The sequence below is a fragment of the Triticum aestivum genome, chromosome 7B (assembly GCF_018294505.1).
Source record: "Triticum aestivum cultivar Chinese Spring chromosome 7B, IWGSC CS RefSeq v2.1, whole genome shotgun sequence".
In the NCBI taxonomy this organism is placed as follows: domain Eukaryota; kingdom Viridiplantae; phylum Streptophyta; class Magnoliopsida; order Poales; family Poaceae; genus Triticum; species Triticum aestivum.
Window position 1 is genome coordinate 88,573,059 of NC_057813.1, and position 20,820 is coordinate 88,593,878.

General features: G+C 46.0%; 1 protein-coding gene across 1 annotated transcript; it reads left to right on the forward strand.

Annotated features, from left to right (window-relative positions):
- The first annotated feature begins 18,510 nt into the window (after positions 1 to 18,510).
- Positions 18,511 to 20,607, forward strand: LOC123161391 (galactoside 2-alpha-L-fucosyltransferase). The gene is made up of 2 exons (XM_044579232.1): positions 18,511 to 18,835; positions 19,107 to 20,607. Exons 1-2 carry the CDS (start codon positions 18,553 to 18,555, stop codon positions 20,534 to 20,536), a joined length of 1,713 nt encoding a protein of 570 aa, XP_044435167.1. The 5' UTR covers positions 18,511 to 18,552; the 3' UTR covers positions 20,537 to 20,607.
- The last annotated feature ends 213 nt before the right edge of the window (positions 20,608 to 20,820 follow it).

A 20,820-nucleotide genomic window follows, 5' to 3' on the forward strand; every position in this document is an offset into this window, starting at 1 on the left:
CGGGAAGAAGCCAAAGCATGGACCCAAACCTGAGACTGGGTGCTTTTATTGCAAGGGAAACGGTCACTGGAAGCGGAACTGCCCCAAGTACTTAGCGGACAAGAAGGCCGACAACACCAAAGGTATATGTGATATACATGTTATTGATGTGTACCTTACCAGTACTCGTAGTAGCTCCTGGGTATTTGATACCGGTGCGGTTGCTCATATTTGTAACTCAAAATAGGAGCTGCGGGATAACCGGAGACTGGCGAAGGACGAGGTGACGATGCGTGTCGGGAATGGTTCTAAGGTTGATGTGATCGCCGTCGGCACGCTGCCTCTACATTTACCTACGGGATTAGTTTTAAACCTCAATACTTGTTATTTAGTGCCAGCTTTGAGCATGAACATTGTATCTGGATCTTGTTTAATGTGAGATGGCTACTCATTTAAATCCGAGAATGATGGTTGTTCTATTTATTTGAGAGATATGTTTTATGGTCATGCCCCGCTGGTCAATGGTTTATTATTATTGAATCTCGAACATGATGTTACACATATTCATAGTGTGAGTACCAAAAGATGTAAGGTTAATAATGATAGTCCCACATACTTGTGGCACTGCCGCCTTGGTCACATTGGTGTCAAACGCATGAAGAAGCTCCATGCAGATGGACTTTTGGAGTCTCTTGATTATGAATTATTTGACACATGCGAACCATGCCTCATGGGCAAGATGACCAAGACTCCGTTCTCCGGAACAATGGAGTGAGCAACCAACTTGTTGGAAATCATACATACTGATGTGTGCGGTCCAATAAGTGGTGAGGCTCGCGGTGGCTATCATTATGTTCTCACCCTCACTGATGACTTGAGTAGATATGTGTATGTCTACTTAATGAAACACAAGTCTGAGACCTTTGAAAAGTTCAAGGAATTTCAGAGTGAGGTCGAGAATCAACGTGACAGGAAAATAAAGTTCTTACGATCAGATCGTGGGGGAGAATATTTGAGTCACGAATTTTTTACGCACTTAAGGAAATGTGGAATTGTTTCACAACTCACGCCGCCTGGAACATCTCAGCGTAATGGTGTGTCCGAACATCGTAATTGCACTCTATTGGATATGGTGCGATCTATGATGTCTCTTACCGATTTATCGCTATCATTTTGGGGATACGCTTTAGAGAAAACCACATTCACTTTAAATGGGGCACCATCTAAATCCGTTGAGACGACACCCTATGAATTATGGTTTGGAAAGAAACCTAAGCTGTCGTTTCTAAAAGTTTGGGGATGCAATGCTTATGTCAAGAAACTTCAACCTGAAAAGCTCGAACCCAAGTCGGAAAAATGCGTCTTCATAGGATACCCTAAGGAAACCATTGGGTATACCTTCTACCTCAGATCCGAAGGCAAGATCTTTGTTGCCAAGAATGGGTCCTTTCTGGAGAAAGAGTTTCTCTCGAAAGAAGTAAGTGGGAGGAAAGTAGAACTTGATGAAGTGCTACCTCTTGAACCGGAAAGTAGTGCAGCTCAGGAAACTATTTCTGTCGTGCCTACACCGACTAGAGGCAAAGTTAATGATGATGATCAAGGCACTTCGGATCAAGTTGCTACTGAACTTCGTAGGTCCACAAGGACACGTTCCACACCAGAATGGTATGGCAACCCTGTCCTGGAAATCATGCTGTTAGACAACGGTGAACCTTCGAACTATGAAGAAGTGATGGCGGATCCAGATTCCAACAAATGGCTTGAAGCCATGCAATCCGAGATAGTATCCATGTATGAAAATAAAGTATGGACTTTGACAGACTTTCCCGATGATCAACGAGCGATAGAAAATAAATGGATCTTTAAGAAGAAGACGGACGCGAATGGTAATGTTACCATCTATAAGGCTCGGCTTATCGCTAAGGGTTATCGACAAGTTCAAGGGGTTCACTACGATGAGACCTTCTCCCCCGTAGCAAAGCTGAAGTCCGTCCGAATCATGTTAGCAATTGCAGCATTCTATGATTATGAGATATGGCAAATGGACGTCAAAACAACATTCCTTAACGGCATCCTTAAGGAAGAATTGTATATGATGCAGCCGGAAGGTTTTGTCGATCCTAAGAATGCTAACAAGGTATGCAAGCTCCAGCGCTCCATCTATGGGCTGGTGCAAGCATCTCGGAGTTGGAACATTCGCTTTAATGAAATGATCAAAGCGTTTGGGTTTATGCAGACCTATGGAGAAGCATGCGTTTACAAGAAAGTGAGTGGGAGCGTTGTAGCATTTCTCATATTATATGGGGATGACATACTATTGATGGGAAATGATATAGAACTATTGGAAAGCATAAAGGCCTACTTGAATAAGTGTTTTTCTATGAAGGACCTTGAAGAAGCTGCTTACATATTAGACATCAAGATCTATGAGATAGATCGAGATGCCTCATAGGTCTTTCACAAAGCACATACCTTGATAAGATATTGAAGAAGTTCAATATGGATTAGTCCAAGAAGGGGTTCTTGCCTGTTTTGCAAGGTGTGAGATTGAGCACGGCTCAAAGCCTGACCACAGTAGAAGATAGAGAAAAGATGTCATCCCCTATGCCTCAGCCATAGGGTCTATTATGTATGCCATGTTGTGTACCAGACCTGATGTAAACCTTGCCGTAAGTTTGGTAGGGAGATACCAAAGTAATCCAGGCATGGAACACTAGACAGCGGTCAAGAATATCCTGAAGTACCTGAAAAGGACTAATGATATGTTTCTCATTTATGGAGGTGACGAAGAGCTCATCGTAAAGGGTTACGTCGATGCTAGCTTCGACACAGATCTGGATGACTCCAAGTCACAAACCGGATACGTGTATATTTTGAATGGTGGGGCGGTCAGCTGGTGCAGTTGCAAGCAAAGAGTCGTGGCAGGATCTACATGTGAAGCAGAGTACATGGCAGCCTCGGAGGCAGCACATGAAGCAATCTCGATGAAGGAGTTCATTACCGACCTAGGAGTTATTCCCAATACGTCGGGCCCAATGACTCTCTTCTGTGACAACACTGGAGCTATTTCCCTTGCCAAGGAGCTCAGGTTTCACAAGAAGACCAGGCATATCAAGCGTCGCTTCAATTCCATTCGTGAAAATGTTCAAGATGGAGACATAGATATATGTAAAGTGCATACGGATCTAAATGTCACAGATCCATTGACTAAACCTCTTCCACGAGCAAAACATGATCAACACCAGAACTCTATGGGTGTTCGATTCATCATAATGTAACTAGATTATTGACTCTAGTGCAAGTGGGAGACTGTTGGAAATATGCCCTAGAGGCAATAATAAATGGTTATTATTATATTTCCTTATTCATGATAATTGTCTATTGTTCATGCTATAATTGTATTGACCGGAAACCGTAATACATGTGTGAATACATAGACCACAACATGTCCCTAGTGAGCCTCTAGTTGACTAGCTTGTTAATCAACAGATGGTTATGGTTTCCTGACCATGGGCATTGGATGTTATTGATAACGGGATCACATCATTAGGAGAATGATGTGATGGACATGACCCAATCCTAAGCATAGCACAAGATCGTGTAGTTCGTTTGCTAAAGCTTTTATAATGTCAAGTATCATTTCCTTAGACCATGAGATTGTGTAACTCCGGGATACCGTAGGAATGCTTTGGGTGTACCAAACGTCACATCGTAACTGGGTGGCTATAAAGGTACACTACAGGCATCTCTGAAAGTGTCTGTTGGGTTGGCACGAATAGAGACTGGGATTTGTCACTCCATATGACGGAGAGGTATCTCTGGGCCCACTCGGTAATGCATCATCATAATGAGCTCAATGTGACTAAGTAGTTAGTCACGGGATCATGCATTACGGAACGAGTAAAGTGACTTGCCGGTAACGAGATTGAACGAGGTATTGGGATACCGATGATCGAATCTCGGCAAGTAACGTACCGATTGACAAAGGGAACTGTATACGAGATTACTTGAATCCTCGACATCGTGGCTCATCCGATGAGATCATCATGGAACATGTGGGAGTCAACATGGGTATCCAGATCCCGCTGTTGGTTATTGGCCGGAGAGCTGTCTCGGTCATGTCTACATGCCTCTCGAACCCGTAGGGTCTGCACACTTAAGGTTTGATGATGCTAGGGTTATAGGGAAAGTTTGTATGTCGGTACCGAATGTTGTTCGGATCCCGGATGAGATCCCGGACATCACGAGGAGTTCTGGAATGGTCCGAAGGTGAAGATTTATATATGGAAAGTCATCATACGGTCACCGGAAGTATTCGGGGGTTTGCCGGTATTGTACCAGGTCCACTGAAGGGGTTCCGGGGGTCCACCGGGAGGGTCCACCTGCCCTGGAGGGCTCTATGGGATGTATGTGGAAGGGAACCAACCCCTAAGTGGGCTGGGCGCCACCCCCTAGGGCCCATGCGCCTAGGGTTGGAGGAAACCCTCAAGGGGGCGCCCCCCTTGGCTTGGGGGGCAAGCCCCCTCCCCTTGGCCGCCCCCCCCCCCCCTCTAGATCTCATCTAGAGGGACCGGCCCCCTTCCCCTTCGCCCTATAAATAGAGGGGAGGAGGGAGGGTAGCCGCACCTCATCCAAGGTGCAGCCCTTCCCCTCTCCACCTCTCCTCCTCGTTTGAGCTTGGCGAAGCCCTGCCGGAGAACCGCTGCTCCACCACCACCACACCCTCGTGCTGCTGCTGGAGTTGTCCTCCCAAACCTCTCCCTCCTCCTTGCTAGATCAAGGCACGGGAGACGTCACCGGGCTGCACGTGTGTTGAACGCGGAGGCACCGTTGTTCGGCGCTTAGATCAGAATTAACCGCGATCTGAATCGCTATGAGTACGACTCCTTCATCCGCGTTCTTGTAACGCTTCCGTGTCACGATCTTCAAGGGTATGAAGATGCACTCCCCTCTCTCTCGTTGCTAGTCTCTCCATAGATTGATCTTGGTGATGCGTAGAATTTTTTTAATTTCTGCAACGATCCCTATTAGCCAAAGTGTTTGGGTTCGGTGACCGCCCACAAGGGTTACCATTTGTATGGGTTCGGTGACCGCCCTCAAGGGTCCCTTAGTGGAATCACGACATCTTGCATTGTGCGAGGGCGTGAGGAGATTACGGTGGCCCTAGTGGCTTCTTGGGGAGCATTGTGCCTCCACACTGCTCCAAACGAAGATTAGCATCCGCAAGGGTGTGAACTTCTGGATACATCGTCGTCTCCGCGTGCCTCGGTTATCTCTTACCTGAGCCTTTTATTTATGCACTTTACTTTGTCATAGCCATATTGTTTCTTGTCATATATCTTGCTATCTCTTAGTTGTTTATCTTGCTTAGCATAAGTTGTTGGTGCACATAGGTGAACCTAGTTGTTGTAGGTTTTGTGCTTGACAAATTAACCATTAGATTTATTCCGCATTTGTTCAAGCCTAAACCGTAATTATTTTAAAAGTGCCTATTCACCCCCCCCCCTCTAGGCGACATCCACGATATTTCACCATTTGTAAATGTGGCATATATCTCGGGAGCGTCAGACCTGAAACAAGCGCAATCTGGCTATGAGTAGTAACTCCATAGAGCCAACAAGAAAAATCTCTCTTGTAGGGTGGGCTTCAGAACTTCAGATGTTTAAGCCATCTCTAACGCAGACCCTAGACCGCCGCGACCATCTGGTCCGAGCGGTTCGGGCTCGATTTGCCATCCAACACGGCACCTTGACAGTCTGCGGAGTGGTCTGAATGTCCATTTTGCCGTCAACCAAAGGCAAAACAGGGGCTTTGCGGGCATCTAGACCACTGTCATACACGCGTCCGCCACTTCGGTCCCACCCAAAAGTCCTCCCATCCAAAAAACTCTCTTTGCGCAAAGTGGTTGCCGCGCATTCATCCCGGTCAACGCCGTTCTAGAGCGAACCTGACTTCACGGCATTGATCCTAGTCAAAGCCACGCGACTAGACGAGCGGGCGACACCGTTTCAATGCACACACGGCGATAGAGAAACCTACTCCGACCGTTGCGCCGCATTGAAGTCGACTTCCTGTCCCTTTCCGTAGCCGCCACACTGAATAAGCCGTGCTCCGACATCATCCCCCTTGCACCTCTCTGAACTCCTCCTCTCTGCTCCCAGCCGCCTCTATGCTCCAAACCACTTCGTTTCCGACCATAGACCATGCCCAAGTCGTGGTTCTCTGCACCTAGGGATGTAACCGGATCGGGATCGGAAAATGCTTTCCCCATATCCTTTACCATTTTTTTGTCGGGTTCAGAGCGGAGCGGATAATGACTGTATGCAGATTCGAATGCGGATTTTATCAGACTACGGATTCGGCGCGGAAATGGAACGCACTCAGATAAAAAATGGCGCAAATATCAGTTCATGCGTGCAATGAAACATGATTTTATTTCTACTATTTAAACAACATGAACACAAATTTATATCCAACGAATAGCACTAGGGAGTCAATAAGAATTTAAAGTAACTAGTAAATCCATATGTGTAATGCATGTTGATATTAGACAGTATATTAATTACATGCAAATATTAGGTAGGATATCATTTACGTAGTAATTATGTGATTAGCACTGCAATTGATATTTGATATGACATTAATTGCACGTTAAATGTGTCTAGCGCTCGCCATTCGAGCAAACTGGATCATTCGATTGAGCTGATTTGATGACCGAGATTTGTTAGATCTGCCTCTTTGGTATTTTAATATTGGTTAGATAAATTCACGACAATAAGAAAACAAGTTATATTCAATAGTTTTAATTAGTGAGTTAATTGGATATTTAGGCTTGATGATTGGGCTAATTTATCTAATAATCCTATTTGATAACCTCGGATAACCCATAAAAAGATACAGGATAATTCACATCTGCCATGTACTATCAATACCATATCCACCGGATATCTGCTTGGCCAAAATCCATATCTGCATCCATATCCGTCGGATTCGTGCAAGTATATACCATATCCTTAGAAATGGATGCGAATGTGGACTCGGAACGGAAATTATCCGTACCACCCGCAGGCAGCGCCCGACTTCGGTTCTCTTTCGAATCTTGGTGCCACCGCCGTCGCTCTCCGAAGACCTCAAACTCCACGGTTGCCGGCTCCTCCAACAAGAAGATCATCATCTACATCGGCAATGAGGAGAATTAGATGTCGTAGCAGCCGCGCCTCCGTCAGATGCCGCGACCACGGACGACGAGTTCTTGCGGCAAAGTCAGCTACTAACCAGCACGCGTGAAGGACGAGCCGCCCTTGCCGCCATAATACCGCGTGAAGAAGGAGCCGACGGAGCCGCCTACGCGTGAAGGCGGAGCCGCAGCCACCCCTCCACAAACCGCGACATCCAAATTCGACGCCGCTTCAAGGACGAGCCACCATCGTTTTCACACCCATATCGACTAGTGGGCGGCGTCTTTGCGCCGCGCCTGGCTTTGGCAATCTCATCAAGGAGGAGGTGCCGCCAGTGATTGTGAAGGTGCACGACCGCCTCTTCCACTACCTCAGTGGCCATCGCGACGGCTACTCCTCGCGTCGTGGACCATCGGGTCGACCGAGGACAGGACGGCGTGGCAGGAGTGACGCGCTGCTTAGCATTCGCCAAGTCCGACGAGGCGCCGAACTTGGTCCATGAGCATCGCAACCACGCGAAGGCCTGTGTCCGCGATCGGTCGCTCACAATCGCAGAGACGGCCGCAGTTGCTTTGACGGGAAGTTCGCCGATTGGCGAAGAATGGTCGCTCAGGGACACCCTCGCTACTGGTACCAAGGGCAAGGCTGCCAGGGCACCTCGGACACGGTCGACACACGGCCCTCCGCACGACGTAGGTGGAAACAGAGTGGCTCTTCCGCTAGCGCCAAGCGGAGACCAGGCAAGACTGTCTGCCGCCTCCACTCTTCCGCTGCTGGAAGGACAACTACTATGACAACATCGACGATACTGACAGTGACGTTAGTGCGGCTGGCCTGGGTAGCCACGCGTACGAGGTCACCGTTCGCTTTAATCTATTTTTTTAGTTTTAGTTAAACGGACGAAATATCATCTCATTTATGTTATTTATGTCCGAACTTTAGTGAATCCCACCGCGTTTGATGAAATTCGTTTGGTTTGTTCAAATTTGTTTTAAAATGGATATGTGCATGGTTGGATGGTCAGCTTCCACATTACTATCCGGACCAGTCTGCAGATAAATAGTGTATCCGATTTGGACTTCAGCCCCTTATTCATCTATGACCTGTGAGCCACGCAAAGCACCGCTGGTAAAGAAGATCAACATATATATTTTTTGCTCTTTTTGGGTAGTAAAATGAGTACCACTGACGTAAAGTATACTGCCAATCAAGATCAGTAAATTGAGTACCATTGACGTAAAGTATACTACCAATGAAGTTAAGATGATCTCTGACATTGAGCTAATAGAAACACTTTTATCAGACAAGTTGACTATGCATTTAACGCCACGCACATGCCCGTCAACGTTGCGCGTCGATCGAATGCTAAACATTGTACTCCGGACACACTCTGAGGTTTGCCATGGACTAAATTAGCTGCACCGTGCCGTTGAACATCTAGATCGAGAAGCAGAAATTAATGGTCCGGACACAGCGATACACGACGCAGGAATATTTTTTGGGTACTAAGTGTGGCTCATTACATTTTGTCACTTGTCGTAATTTGTGAGTTTGTTTTGTGGATTTGTTTTTTAAACATTTTATCTCTTGAATCATACATTCAAATCATGAATTATTTTCATCGTTGGATTTTCCGCGTCAAGTTCCTATAAAATATTCTCATGTTAATATATTTCAAGAACCTTTTTCATGAAAAAAAACAATAAAAAAACAAAAACCGGTAAAAGGGAAACCAACAGAGGTGAAAAGCCTAAAAACCTAAGAATAAAACCGGAAAGTACAGGAAACAAGGGGAAAATGGGAACCAAAAAAAGAGAGGAGAAAAGCCAAAAAGCTGAAAACCAAAAAAGACAAAAAGACAAAAAACAGGGAAAAACTACTGGATTTTTTGTCTGTTTGGGCCTAGCCCAATAGTAGTTTCAGAAATTCCTAATAAATCCTAGAGGCCCACGCAGCCCATTCATGCAAGACAAGAGGTGGAACTAAAGTTTAGTCTCACATTGCTAGTTTAGAGGGAGTTGGACCTCTTTATAAGGGAGGCTCTTTCCCCACTTGTATGAGCATGAGAACAAGAGAGACATCCACACGTGCTCCTCCTCCGCCACCCGCCGCGCCGCGCTGCGGGTTGCGGGAATGAGCCGATGCCTACATTTTTGCCACGCACTAGGGGTATACGAAAGGTCACACATAAGCTGAATTTTTTTGCGATAGTGGAGTTTGAATGCGAACGGTGCAGCCCTTCGGCTGCTGGCTGTTCGCTTCGTCTTCGTCTCTTCGTTTCACCTTCCCTCGCTGCCCTCTCGCCTCCTTTTCTTGCGCCTATAAAAGGGAGGTCGCTCATCTCAGAGAGACGCACCAGAACTTCTCCTTCCTCTCGCCACCGGTTCCAATCTCTGCGCTGTTGCTGTCTTCCTCATCCCGGCTTGCGTCGTGCACCGCGAGTCGGGACAGTAGGCCTCCTTCCCCGACGACGACTACTTCCCCGACGTCGACAACCTCCTCGACGACATGGAGGACACCAACCCCAAGTCCAGTGCCTCTGCTCCAGCTGTTCTCCAGTATGTGTTCTTGTTTTTCCTGTTAGAGGTCCTGCCACAGTTCTTTCTTCTAGTGTTTACCCTACACATGTTAGGATCTACCTCATTTATGCAAATGTTATTTACCTTCACTTTGTCAAATTGCATGACTTGTTTTATCACTTCTATACTAGTTATGTTTTATCTAGTATTTCTGTTAATAAAATCATTCGGTAAATTGCTCATATTCCCAACAATCTAAAAAACTTATGATAGGCAATTTACCTCGAATGGTTTTGCTGCTTCCATGAGACCTCCTATGTTTGAGGGTATTCACTATAAGAGGTGGCGCGTGAGAGCAGTCTTATGGTTTCAAACCATGAGTTGCTATGACGCCACTCTTGGTAGACCTGAAGGAGAACTTGATGCTCAACAGGCACAATCTTTTCAGAAAATGGATACTTTGTTTAAGGCTTGAGTGTTCTCAGTGAGAACATAGTTGATGCTTATGCGTCAATTGATAATGGAAAAGATATGTGGGATGCACTCGAGGCCAAGTTTGGGGTCTCGGATGCTAGCACTGAGCTGTACATCATGGAGCAATTCTATGACTATAGGATGACTGAAGAGTGCTCCGTGGTTGAGCAATCTCATGAGATGCAGTCGTTTGCTAGAGAACTTGAGCACTTCAATTGTATCCTACCAGATAAGTTTGTTGCCGGGGGTATCATCACTAAGCTTCCTCCTTCGTGGAGGAACTTTGCTACCTTACTGAAGCATAAGAGACAGGAGTTTTCCATCCCGGATCTCATTGGTACTCTTGATGTGGAAGAAAAGGCGAGAGCAAAGGACACACGTGCTCGAGGTATTGAGGGAGGATCTAGTGCCAATCTGGTACAGAAGAAAAACTTCCAGTCCCACAAGTTCAAGAACAAGGAAAAGCTTGATGGTAAAGCAAAGTTTGATGGGAAGAACAAGGCTGTACAACACACGAACTTCAAGAAGAAGAGGGACAAGAAGAAAGGTGCTTGTCATGTGTGTGGAGATCCTGATCATTGGGCTCCTAGTTGTCCTAATCGCTATGACAAGCGTCATCCTGGGAAAGGCGGCAAGACCGCTAATGTTGTCATCGGAGACATTGACATGAAGGATGCTGGGTATGGTATATTTCCCACTATTCTTTCAGTATGTCATTCTCCTGATTGGTTGATTGACACGGGTGCTAATGTGCATGTATGCAGTGATATTTTCATGTTTTCGTCTTATCAGACCGCAGGGACTTCAACCGTGCTAATGGGCAACGGTTCAAGTGCTTCTGTTCGTGGTGTTGGCACGGTCGATCTGAAGTTTACTTCGGGGAAGAACGTGCGGCTGAAGAACATGCATTATGTCCCCTCCATCAATAAAAATCTTGTTAGCGGATCTCTTCTGTGTAGAGATGGCTACAAACTTGTCTTTGAGTCAAATAAATTTGTAATATCCAAGTATGAAACCTTTGTTGGTAAAGGCTATGAGTCAGGAGGCCTGTTTCATTTATCCTTATCAGACGTTTGCAATAAAGTTGTTAATCATATTTGCAACAATAGTGAATCAAATGTGTGGCATTCACGTCTTTCTCATGTTAACTTTGGTTGCATGTTGCGACTAGCGAAGTTGAACTTAATCCCTAGTTTCACCACTATCAAGGGATCTAAGTGTCAAGTGTGTGTGCAAGCTAAGCAACCTCGTAAGTCTCACGTGACTGCGGAGACGAGAAATCTTGCACCACTAGAACTTATACATTCAAATCTATGTGAAATGAATGGTGTTTTGACAAAAGGTGGAAAGAAATATTTCATGACGTTAATTGACGATTCCACTAGATACTGCCATGTGTATCTTCTGAAATCTAAGGATGAGGCTTTGAACTTTTTCAAGATCTATAAAGCTGAACTGGAAAACCAACTTGATTGAAAAATAAAGAGGCTTAGGTCCGACCGTGGTGGAGAGTATTTTTCCAATGAATTTGATGCTTTTTGTGCGGAACATGGTATAATCTATGAGAGGACGCCTCCCTACTCACCTCAGTCAAATGGGGTGGCCGAAAGAAAGAACCGTACTCTAACTGATTTGGTTAACGCCATGTTAGACACATCGGGTCTCTCCAAGGCATGGTGGGGGGAGGCGATATTGACTGCTTGTCATGTCCTAAACCGAGTTCCCACAAATAACAAAGAGATAACTCCATTCGAGGAATGAGAGAAGAAAAGGTTAAAGCTCTCTTATCTACGAACCTGGGGTTGTTTGGCGAAAGTCAATGTGTCAATTCCAAAGAAGCGGAAGCTGGGACCAAAAATTGTGGATTGTGTTTTTCTGGGATATGCTTTTCATAGCATTGGCTATAGATTCTTGGTTGTAAAATCTGAGGTACCTGACATGCATGTCGGTACGATCATGGAGTCGAATGATGCGACTTTCTTTGAAGATATCTTTCCCATGAAGGATATGGCTACCTCATCTAATCAGGAGATGACTAGTTCATCGAATCAGGAACCAGTTATAATTACCGAACCTGCCATTTCGATGGAACACTTTGAAAGTCCTGTGGAGGAAAACAATGAAGTTCCTACTAGGAGCAAGAGACAGAGGACTGCAAGGTCCTTTGGTGATGATTTTCTTGTGTATCTCATAGATGACACTCCCAGTTCTATTTCGGAGGCCTATGCATCGGAAGATGCTGACTACTGGAAGGAAGCGGTTCGTAGCGAGATGGATTCCATCTTGGCGAATGAAACTTGGGAGATAACTGATCGTCCTTATGGGTGCAAACCTATAGGATGCAAATGGGTATTCAAGAAGAAGCTTAGGCCTGATGGTACTATTGAAAAGTACAAGGCTCGACTCGTGGCAAAGGGTTATACCCAAAAGGAAGGTGAAGACTTCTTTGATACTTACTCACATGTGGCTCGACTGACCACTATTCGAGTTCTACTTTCACTAGCTGCCTCACATGGTCTTCTCGTTCATCAAATGGATGTTAAGACTGCTTTCCTAAATGGAGAGTTGGATGAGGAAATTTATATGGAACAACCAGATGGGTTTGTAATAGATGGTCAGGAAGGGAAAGTGTGCAAGTTGCTGAAGTATTTGTATGGACTCAAGCAAGCACCCAAACAGTGGCATGAGAAGTTCGAAAGAACTTTAATAGCTGCAGGCTTTGTTGTGAACAAAGCTGACAAATGTGTGTACTATCGCCATGGTGGGGGCGAGGGAGTTATGCTTTGCTTGTATGTTGATGACATACTAATTTTTGGAACAAATCTAAATGTTATTAAGGAGGTCAAGGATTTCCTATCTCGCTGTTTTGAGATGAAGGATTTAGGAATGGCTGATGTCATTCTGAACATCAAGTTGTTGAGAGATGATGATGCTGGGATTACATTGCTTCAATCTCACTATGTGGAAAAGATCTTGAGTCGCTTTGGCTATAGTGACTGCAAGCCCTCTCCAACACCATATGATGCTAGCGTGCTGCTTCGAAAGAATCGAAGAATTGCTAGAGATCAATTGAAGTATTCTCAGATTATTGGCTCGCTTATGTACTTAGCCAGTGCTACAAGACCTGACAGCTCTTTTGCTGTTAGCAAACTGAGTCCGTTTGTTTCAAAACCAGGAGATGTGCATTGGAAAGCTCTAGAGAGAGTTTTGCGTTATTTGAAAGGCACTGCGAATTATGGAATTCACTACACTGGGCACCCAAAGGTGCTTGAAGGGTATAGTGACTCAAACTGGATCTCAGATGCTGATGAGATAAAGGCCACGAGCGGATATGTATTCACTCATGGAGGTGGCGCTGTTTCTTGGAAGTCTTGCAAGCAGACCATCTTAACGAGGTCAACAATGGAAGCAGAACTCACAACACTAGATACAGCTACGGTCGAAGCAGATTGGCTTCGTCGGCTCTTGAATGACTTGCCGGTTGTTGAGAAACCTGTACCGGGTATCCTTATGAACTGCGATAATCAAACTGTGATCACGAAAGTGAACAGTTCAAAGGATAACATGAAGTCATCAAGACACGTTCAGAGAAGGTTAAAGTCTGTCAGAAAATGAAAAACTCCGGAGTTATTGCATTGGATTATATCCAAACGTCTAAAAATCTGGCAGATCCTTTTACTAAGGGTCTATCACGTAATGTGATAGATAATGCATCGAGGGAGATGGGTATGAGACCCACAATATGAGTTGTTCACAGTGGTAACCTATTCTTTGTGATCGGAGATCCCGTGAATTAGATGTGGAAGACAAGCTGTTGGTCAACTGGGAGGAGAGTATCCTTACTGTTAAAAATACCACTCCATGAAGATGCAATACTCTCCTAATCTGCATGGCAGGTTGATGTATATCTTAATGTGTTCTAAGTGGCTCTTTGAAGCAGAAATGTTGTCCTGCAGAACATCTTTTGAAGAACGCACCTATATGAGTCTGATTGTTAAACGTCGCAATCTATGAGAGTAGGGTTCTCTCTAGTAAACTTATGAAAGGTCTCGGAGTATGACGCATAACCTCCACCCACGGGGAAGACCCACAGTAACCACGTATCGGTCAAGGCTTTATGTGAAGCTAGATTCACAGAAAACTTGCAGTTCAAGGCCCAGTCCACTGTTCAAGTTGCTTACTAGTGTAGAATAGGGTTCTAGGTGGAAGTTCAACTTAACAGTCTCCACTGCAGTACCGGTATATAAAACAGTGTTTTTTGTGTGCCTCTGGGATCTGGTGGGGGATTGCTGGAATTTTTGTCTATTTGGGCCTAGCCCAATAGCAGTTTCAGAAATTCCTAATAAATCCTAGAGGCCCACGCAGCCCATTCGTGCAAGGCAAGAGGTGGAACTAAACTTTAGTCCCACATTGCTAGTTTAGAGGGAGTTGGACCTCTTTATAAGGGAGGCTCCTTCCCCACTTGTATGAGCATGAGAACAAGAGGGACATCCACGCGCGCTCCTCCTCCGTCGCCCGCCTCGCCACGCCACGCCACGCCACGCCTCATCACGATGCACCGCGCCGCGGGTTGCGGGAATGAGCCGAGCCGATGTCTAAATTTTTGCCACGCACTACGGGTATACGAAAGGTGCTGAAAAGTTTTTGCGATAGTGGGGTTTGAATGCGAACGGTGTAGCCCTTCGGCTGCTGGCTGTTCGCTTCGTCTTCGTCTCTTCGTTTCACCTTCCGTCGCTGCCCTCTCTCCTCCTTCTCTTGCGCCTATAAAAGGGAGGTCGCTCCTCTCAAAGAGACGCACCAGAACTTCTCCTTCCTCTCGCCACCGGTTCCAATCTCTGTGTTGTTGCTGTCTTCCTCATCCCGGATTGCAGCATGCACCGCTAGTCGGGACAGTAGGCCTCTGAAACTGCACCTTTTTGAGTCCTGTACGGGAGAAGGGTAATAAGGTTTTTGGGGAGCGCGACTACTGACTTCTTCGTCACGGACGCCCCGGACTCCGACGACTACTTCCCCGACGACGACTACTTCCTCGACGTCGACAACCTCCTCGACGACATGGAGGACACCGACCCCAAGTCCAGTGCCTCTGCTCCAGCTGCTGTCTAGTACGTGTTCTTGTTTTTCATGTTAGAGGTGCTGCCACAGTTCTTTCTTCTAGTGTTTACCCTACACATGTTAGGATCTACCTCATATATGCAGATGTTATTTACCTTCACTTTGTCAAATCGCATGACTTGTTTTATCACTGCTATACTAGTCATGTTTTATCTAGTATTTCTGTTAATAAAATCATTCGGTAAATTGCTCATATTTCCAACAAAAACCGTAACCAGAAAAAGAAAGGAACCTGTAAGCACATCCGTGCTTTTTCAAAAAAAATTGAAGCATGCAATGTTTTTTCTCATTTTCAGGAAGCACAACTATGCTTCTCGCGAAAGCACATGCTATGCTTTTCTTTTTTCGGGAAACATAAATGTGTTTCTCGTGCAATCACCTACTATACTTTTCCCTTTTTTGAGAAGCACAATTGTACTTTTGGATTGGGCTTACCGCAGAAACACTACTGTACTTTTTTCATTTCGCTTCTCGCCATGGTACATGTGCCTCTCGCAAAAAAAGTATTGCCTAAAAAAAATGCAAAATCTGCCCAAACCTAGTGAAAACCAAGCTAAAGCAAAAAAAAAACAAGAAATAACCCCAAAAAACTAATTAAATCTGAAAACACGTGCGGGGAAAAACCAGAATTTTGAGGGTGCGCCCATTGAGCAACACGTGGTGGTGGCTGGGCACACCACTTAGCACGCTCCCGGGCCCAAAAAGTGGCCACTACGGGAGCCCTTCGAGAGGTACCACTGATTAGGTGCTCGCGAAGAACAAACCGCGAATAAGCAGGGATCAATCTCTGGTCTCTTGGGAGAGAGCTTGCGGCGCTAGCCATTGTGCCCGTGTCTTTGCACGTTATAAGTTATTGGCGCGTTTCCTACTTGAAGCGAATGAAGCCGGGTTTTCCATTATTTTTCACCTTTTTCAATTTTTTTCTTTTTTGATAGTGTTTTTTTCCTTTTTATTCGTTTTTTTCTTCTCCATTTTTTGTTTGGTTTTATTTGTTTCTTCTTCATTTTTTTGTTTTTTTCTTATGTTTGTTTTCGTTTTGACTCTAGATTTTGCATATTACAAAAAGAAATTTCTTTAATAAGTGATCCAAATTTTTTGTACACACATTCAACATTGTCCGAACGCCTTTTCAACATTTTTCAAGTACTTGTTCAACATTTTTAATACTTATTCAACATTTTCAAATACTTTTTTTCAATATTTTTCAAATATTCATTTAATATTTTTTAACAATTATTCAACAGTTTCAAATACTTAGTTCAATATTTTTTAAATACGTATTTAACATTTATTCAATATTTTAAATACTTATTCAACATTTTTGAAGACTTGTTACATATTTTTCATATAATTGTTCAACATTTTTTAATAATTATTTAACATTTTGAAAATACTTGTTCAACATTTTTAATAATTATTCAACATTTTTCAGATACTTTTTCTACATTTTTTCAAATGTGTTTTAAAGAGTACGGTTATATATATATATATATATATATATATATATATATATAGATGTGTGTGTGTGTGTGTGTATTTAGAATATTTTTAAAGTATAAAGAAAAATAGAAAATAAAGCAATAAAGGAGAACAGAAAATAAAAAAAGGCCCTGTCCTCCCGCACGGCTGGGCCGGTCCTGGCTTGTTTAAAGCGAGAAATAAGAGCGCCCAGAACCGGCCCAGCATTTAGAGTGTGCCAGCCCGTTTAGATACCTAGTGGATTACAAGATTCCTGTTTTATGTCTAAAAAAATAAGATTCCTGTTTTGGCAACCATCTATTCATGTTCGGCTTTTTATATGTTTGGAGGGTCTTTCCGAATGTTTTTATTTTTCTTTTTAAAATGTTCATAAAATATAAAAAACTAAGTATTGAAAAATGATCATTCTTTTAATTTTCAAAAGATTAAATGTTCAAAATTATCATAAAATATTAACAAATCTAGGCACGTTTTAGCGTTAGATACATCCGTACTAGACAAATGTAAGACAACTAATTTGGGACGGAGGGAGTAGTTCGCAATGTTCTAAAAATGATTTTTTATTTAAATATTCATGCTTTCTTTTCAAACCCACTTTTTGAAAATAAATAAATATTCATTATTTTTTGAAAAGAAAATGGAAAACCCAAGTAAAAACCAGTGAAACGAAAAAAATCACTTGAAAAAAGCCCGCTCAAAAATTGCCTATTTCAGGAAGAAAACCGCTAGTTCGCTAATAAGGGTCGCCCTTATCGAGTGACGCTTTTGTGTGTTTGCCCTATAGTTAACCCTCTGTTGAGGTTATTGTAAAAAAATGTTGGGGCAATAGAGTAGGCTACGCCTATCCCTTTGTTAGATTAGTCTACGCTTATCTATCACTTCGTCCTTCCAGCGTGTCTTCCAGGTTCTCCTCCAGCCACGGTGGTGCTTGCAACATTTGGATTCGTCGATGAGATAGGGTGGACACGGGTCTTCATTGTCTGAGCTTCAACCCTTCCGGCGATAGTTTCTTATAATGGTGCCTTCGGGTTATTCTTTGATCCTGGTGGTACGTGAGTCATCGGATCCAACAATGAGAATGAACAAGTAGGTTTTTGCAGTCTGTGGCTTCGACCCTTTCGATGATGGTGGCTAATGATGGTTCCTTTGGATTCTTCTTCGCCCTACTGTGGTGTGCGTGTCACAGAATCCAGCGACGAGATTGGGTGGACAGGTAGGTCTTTTTTGTCCACAGCTTCGCCTTTCGGTGGTGGTGTATAATAAGGCACGTTTTGACTTCTTCTCTATTTCCGTTTGTGCGTCCTCAGATCTAGCAGCGATGTAGAGATCTGCGACTTCCTATGCCGTGTGATTTCTTGTTCTAGCAACGACATGGAACTCCAGCAGCAGCAACATCCGCATCTCGACATGTGCGGGATTGTATATTTCCTTTTAGCAATTTTCTTGTAGTAATGTTGATGTTTGATTAATATAGAGCTTTGGCTCCTCGATTTTTTTTCATAAATGCTATGCATTCCTCAAATTTAATCTGATGTATAAAGGATCATTTGATATTTTATTTATAGAACACAAAGAATCATTTCATCATTTTGTAGGCAGGAGGAAGTGCGAAGGGTAACAAGCAAGCAATAGGCAACCGTAACGCTGCGCGATTACTTCTCTTTATTGATAATATAAATTTGCATTTTTACAGCGGATATTTTTTCCTTTTTAGCCCCTTTCCAAATAGTGGAGCCTTTCCTAATTCCTAGCATCTGTCAGGATGAGATCCGTGAGCCCGGGAAAAACGCACGATCCACCAGGTAGCAATGGCCTTGGAGGGCGGTGCTGGCATTGGCAATGGCATAATCAAGCGGCCGCCGCAGCAATGCTCGGTCGCCGTGGAGACGGCCGCTCACCACGCCGACGGTGAGACCGAGGAGGAGGACGAAGGAAAGCCATGGATCGCGAGGAAGTGGATCTCGTCGCTTGCGGTTTGCCTCGTCGCGCTGCCGTTCCTGGCGATCATGGTTAGCCGGCGGGACAGGCCGTTGCCGCTGGCGTCCGGCTGGACATCGGCGGCGACGGCAAGGACGACGTACGATCGCCGAGGTAGGAACCGTCGAGCCGATAAATCTTCCTCCGCCATCTCGTCATGGCGCGTTTAATCTTGCATGCGCCATGTTTTCGAACAAATCTAATTCATGGCAAGAAGAACTTGCATTGAAGATTGAACACCAAAGGGCCAATCAATTGCCATTTGCCATGAACTCATGACAGATATTGCGCATCTGCCGCTGGTGGTTAACTGTAGGAGATATGCGTTACACGATGCCAAATTGGGTAGAAGAGGCGCTGATTTCTTTCACGTGTTGCCCTGCAGAATCCAATCAGGACGGGCTCCTCGGAGGCCTGCTTGTTCCCGGGTTCGACGAACAATCGTGCATCAGCCGGTACCAGTCCACCTCCCACCTCAAGAAGCTGGCGCGCTCGCCGTCGACACACCTCGTGAAGCGGCTGCGGGAGCAGGAGGCGCTGCAGAGGCGGTGCGGCCCGGGCACCGAGACATACCGGCGAGCGGCGGAGCGGCTGGGGCCCCGAGAAGATGGCACTAGCACAACCACGGATGACGACGCCTGCAAGTACCTCGTGCTGGTGCCTTACAGGGGCCTGGGGAACCGGATACTGGCCATGGCGTCGGCGTTCCTCTACGCCATGCTCACCGACCGCGTGCTGCTCGTCCACAGGGGCACGTCGCTGCCCGACCTCCTCTGCGAGCCGTTCCAGGAGACGTCGTGGTTGCTGCCCCCGGACTTCCCGCTCAGGGACCTCGAGAACCTGACCGGCGAGGTGCCGGAGAGCTACCGGAACCTGGTGCGGGAGTACGGCCGGGCCGCGTCCGTGTCCGATCTCCCATACGTCTTCGTCGACCTCGACCACGCCTGCACCTACCACGACAAGCTCTTCTACTGCGACGACCACCGGGAGTTCCTCCACCGTGCGCCGTGGCTGGTGATGAGGACGGACGGCTACTTCGTGCCCGCGCTCTTCCTGAACCCGGCGTACCAGGAGGAGCTCGACAAGCTTTTCCCCCGAAAGGACTCGGTGTTCTACCTCCTGGCACGGTACCTCTTCCACCCGACGAACAAAGTGTGGGGGCTGATCACGAGGTTCTACGATTCCTACCTGAAAAATTCGGACGAACGGCTGGGCATCCAGGTCAGGGTGTTCGACGGCGACACGCCGTTCAAGCACGTCCTGGACCAGATCCTCGCGTGCACCTCGCAGGAGCATCTGCTGCCCGAGGTGGTGGCGCAGGACCCGGGGCCGCCCGCCTCGACCGCCGGCGCGCGGTCGAAGGCCGTCCTGATGACCGGCCTGAGCTCATGGTACTTCGAGAACATCCGGGGGAGGTACTGGCAGTCGGCGACGGCCGCCGGCGAGGTCGTGAGCGTGCACCAGCCGAGCCACGAGGAGCACCAGCTCACCGGCGAGGCCACGCACGACATGAAGGCGCTGGCCGAGATGTACCTGCTGAGCATGACCGACGCGATCGTCACCAGCGGCTGGTCCACGTTCGGGTACGTCGGCCACGGGCTCGGCGGGCTCACCCCGTGGATCATGTTCAAGCCCGAGAACCTCACCACACCCGACCCGCCGTGCCGGCGGGCGGCCTCCATGGAGCCGTGCTTGCACGGGCCTCCCTTCTACGACTGCAGGGCCAGGCGCGGCGCCGATACCGGAAAGCTTGTGCCGCATGTCCGGCATTGCGAAGACATGAGCTGGGGACTGAAACTTGTTCACCCGGAATAGTACTGAAACGGCCGGACGATGTAAAATGAAAACACTCCATGACAAATTGACAATGAAGATCTTACTACGTACGCAATTAGGCATTTCATTACCCCCTCGATATAAAAGAGGTAATTGCCCATTGGTGCTAAAACTTTGATCACTTTAGTGCTAAACTTGTGGCCTACAAATAAGTGGCTCGAGAATTTGCCTTAGCAGTGCAAATCACGGTCGCATAAACCTCCGACGCTGACTATCGTGTGCCAGCGTGGCATGGGGCCGCTATCAGCACCCAGAAGACGGAG

Coding starts and splice junctions, on each gene's coding strand:
- LOC123161391 (XM_044579232.1), top strand. CDS start 18,553: ATGGCCTTGGAGGGCGGTGCTGGCATTGGCAATGGCATAATCAAGCGG. Junction 18,836..19,106: donor GACGACGTACGATCGCCGAG/GTAGGAACCGTC, acceptor GTTGCCCTGCAG/AATCCAATCAGGACGGGCTC.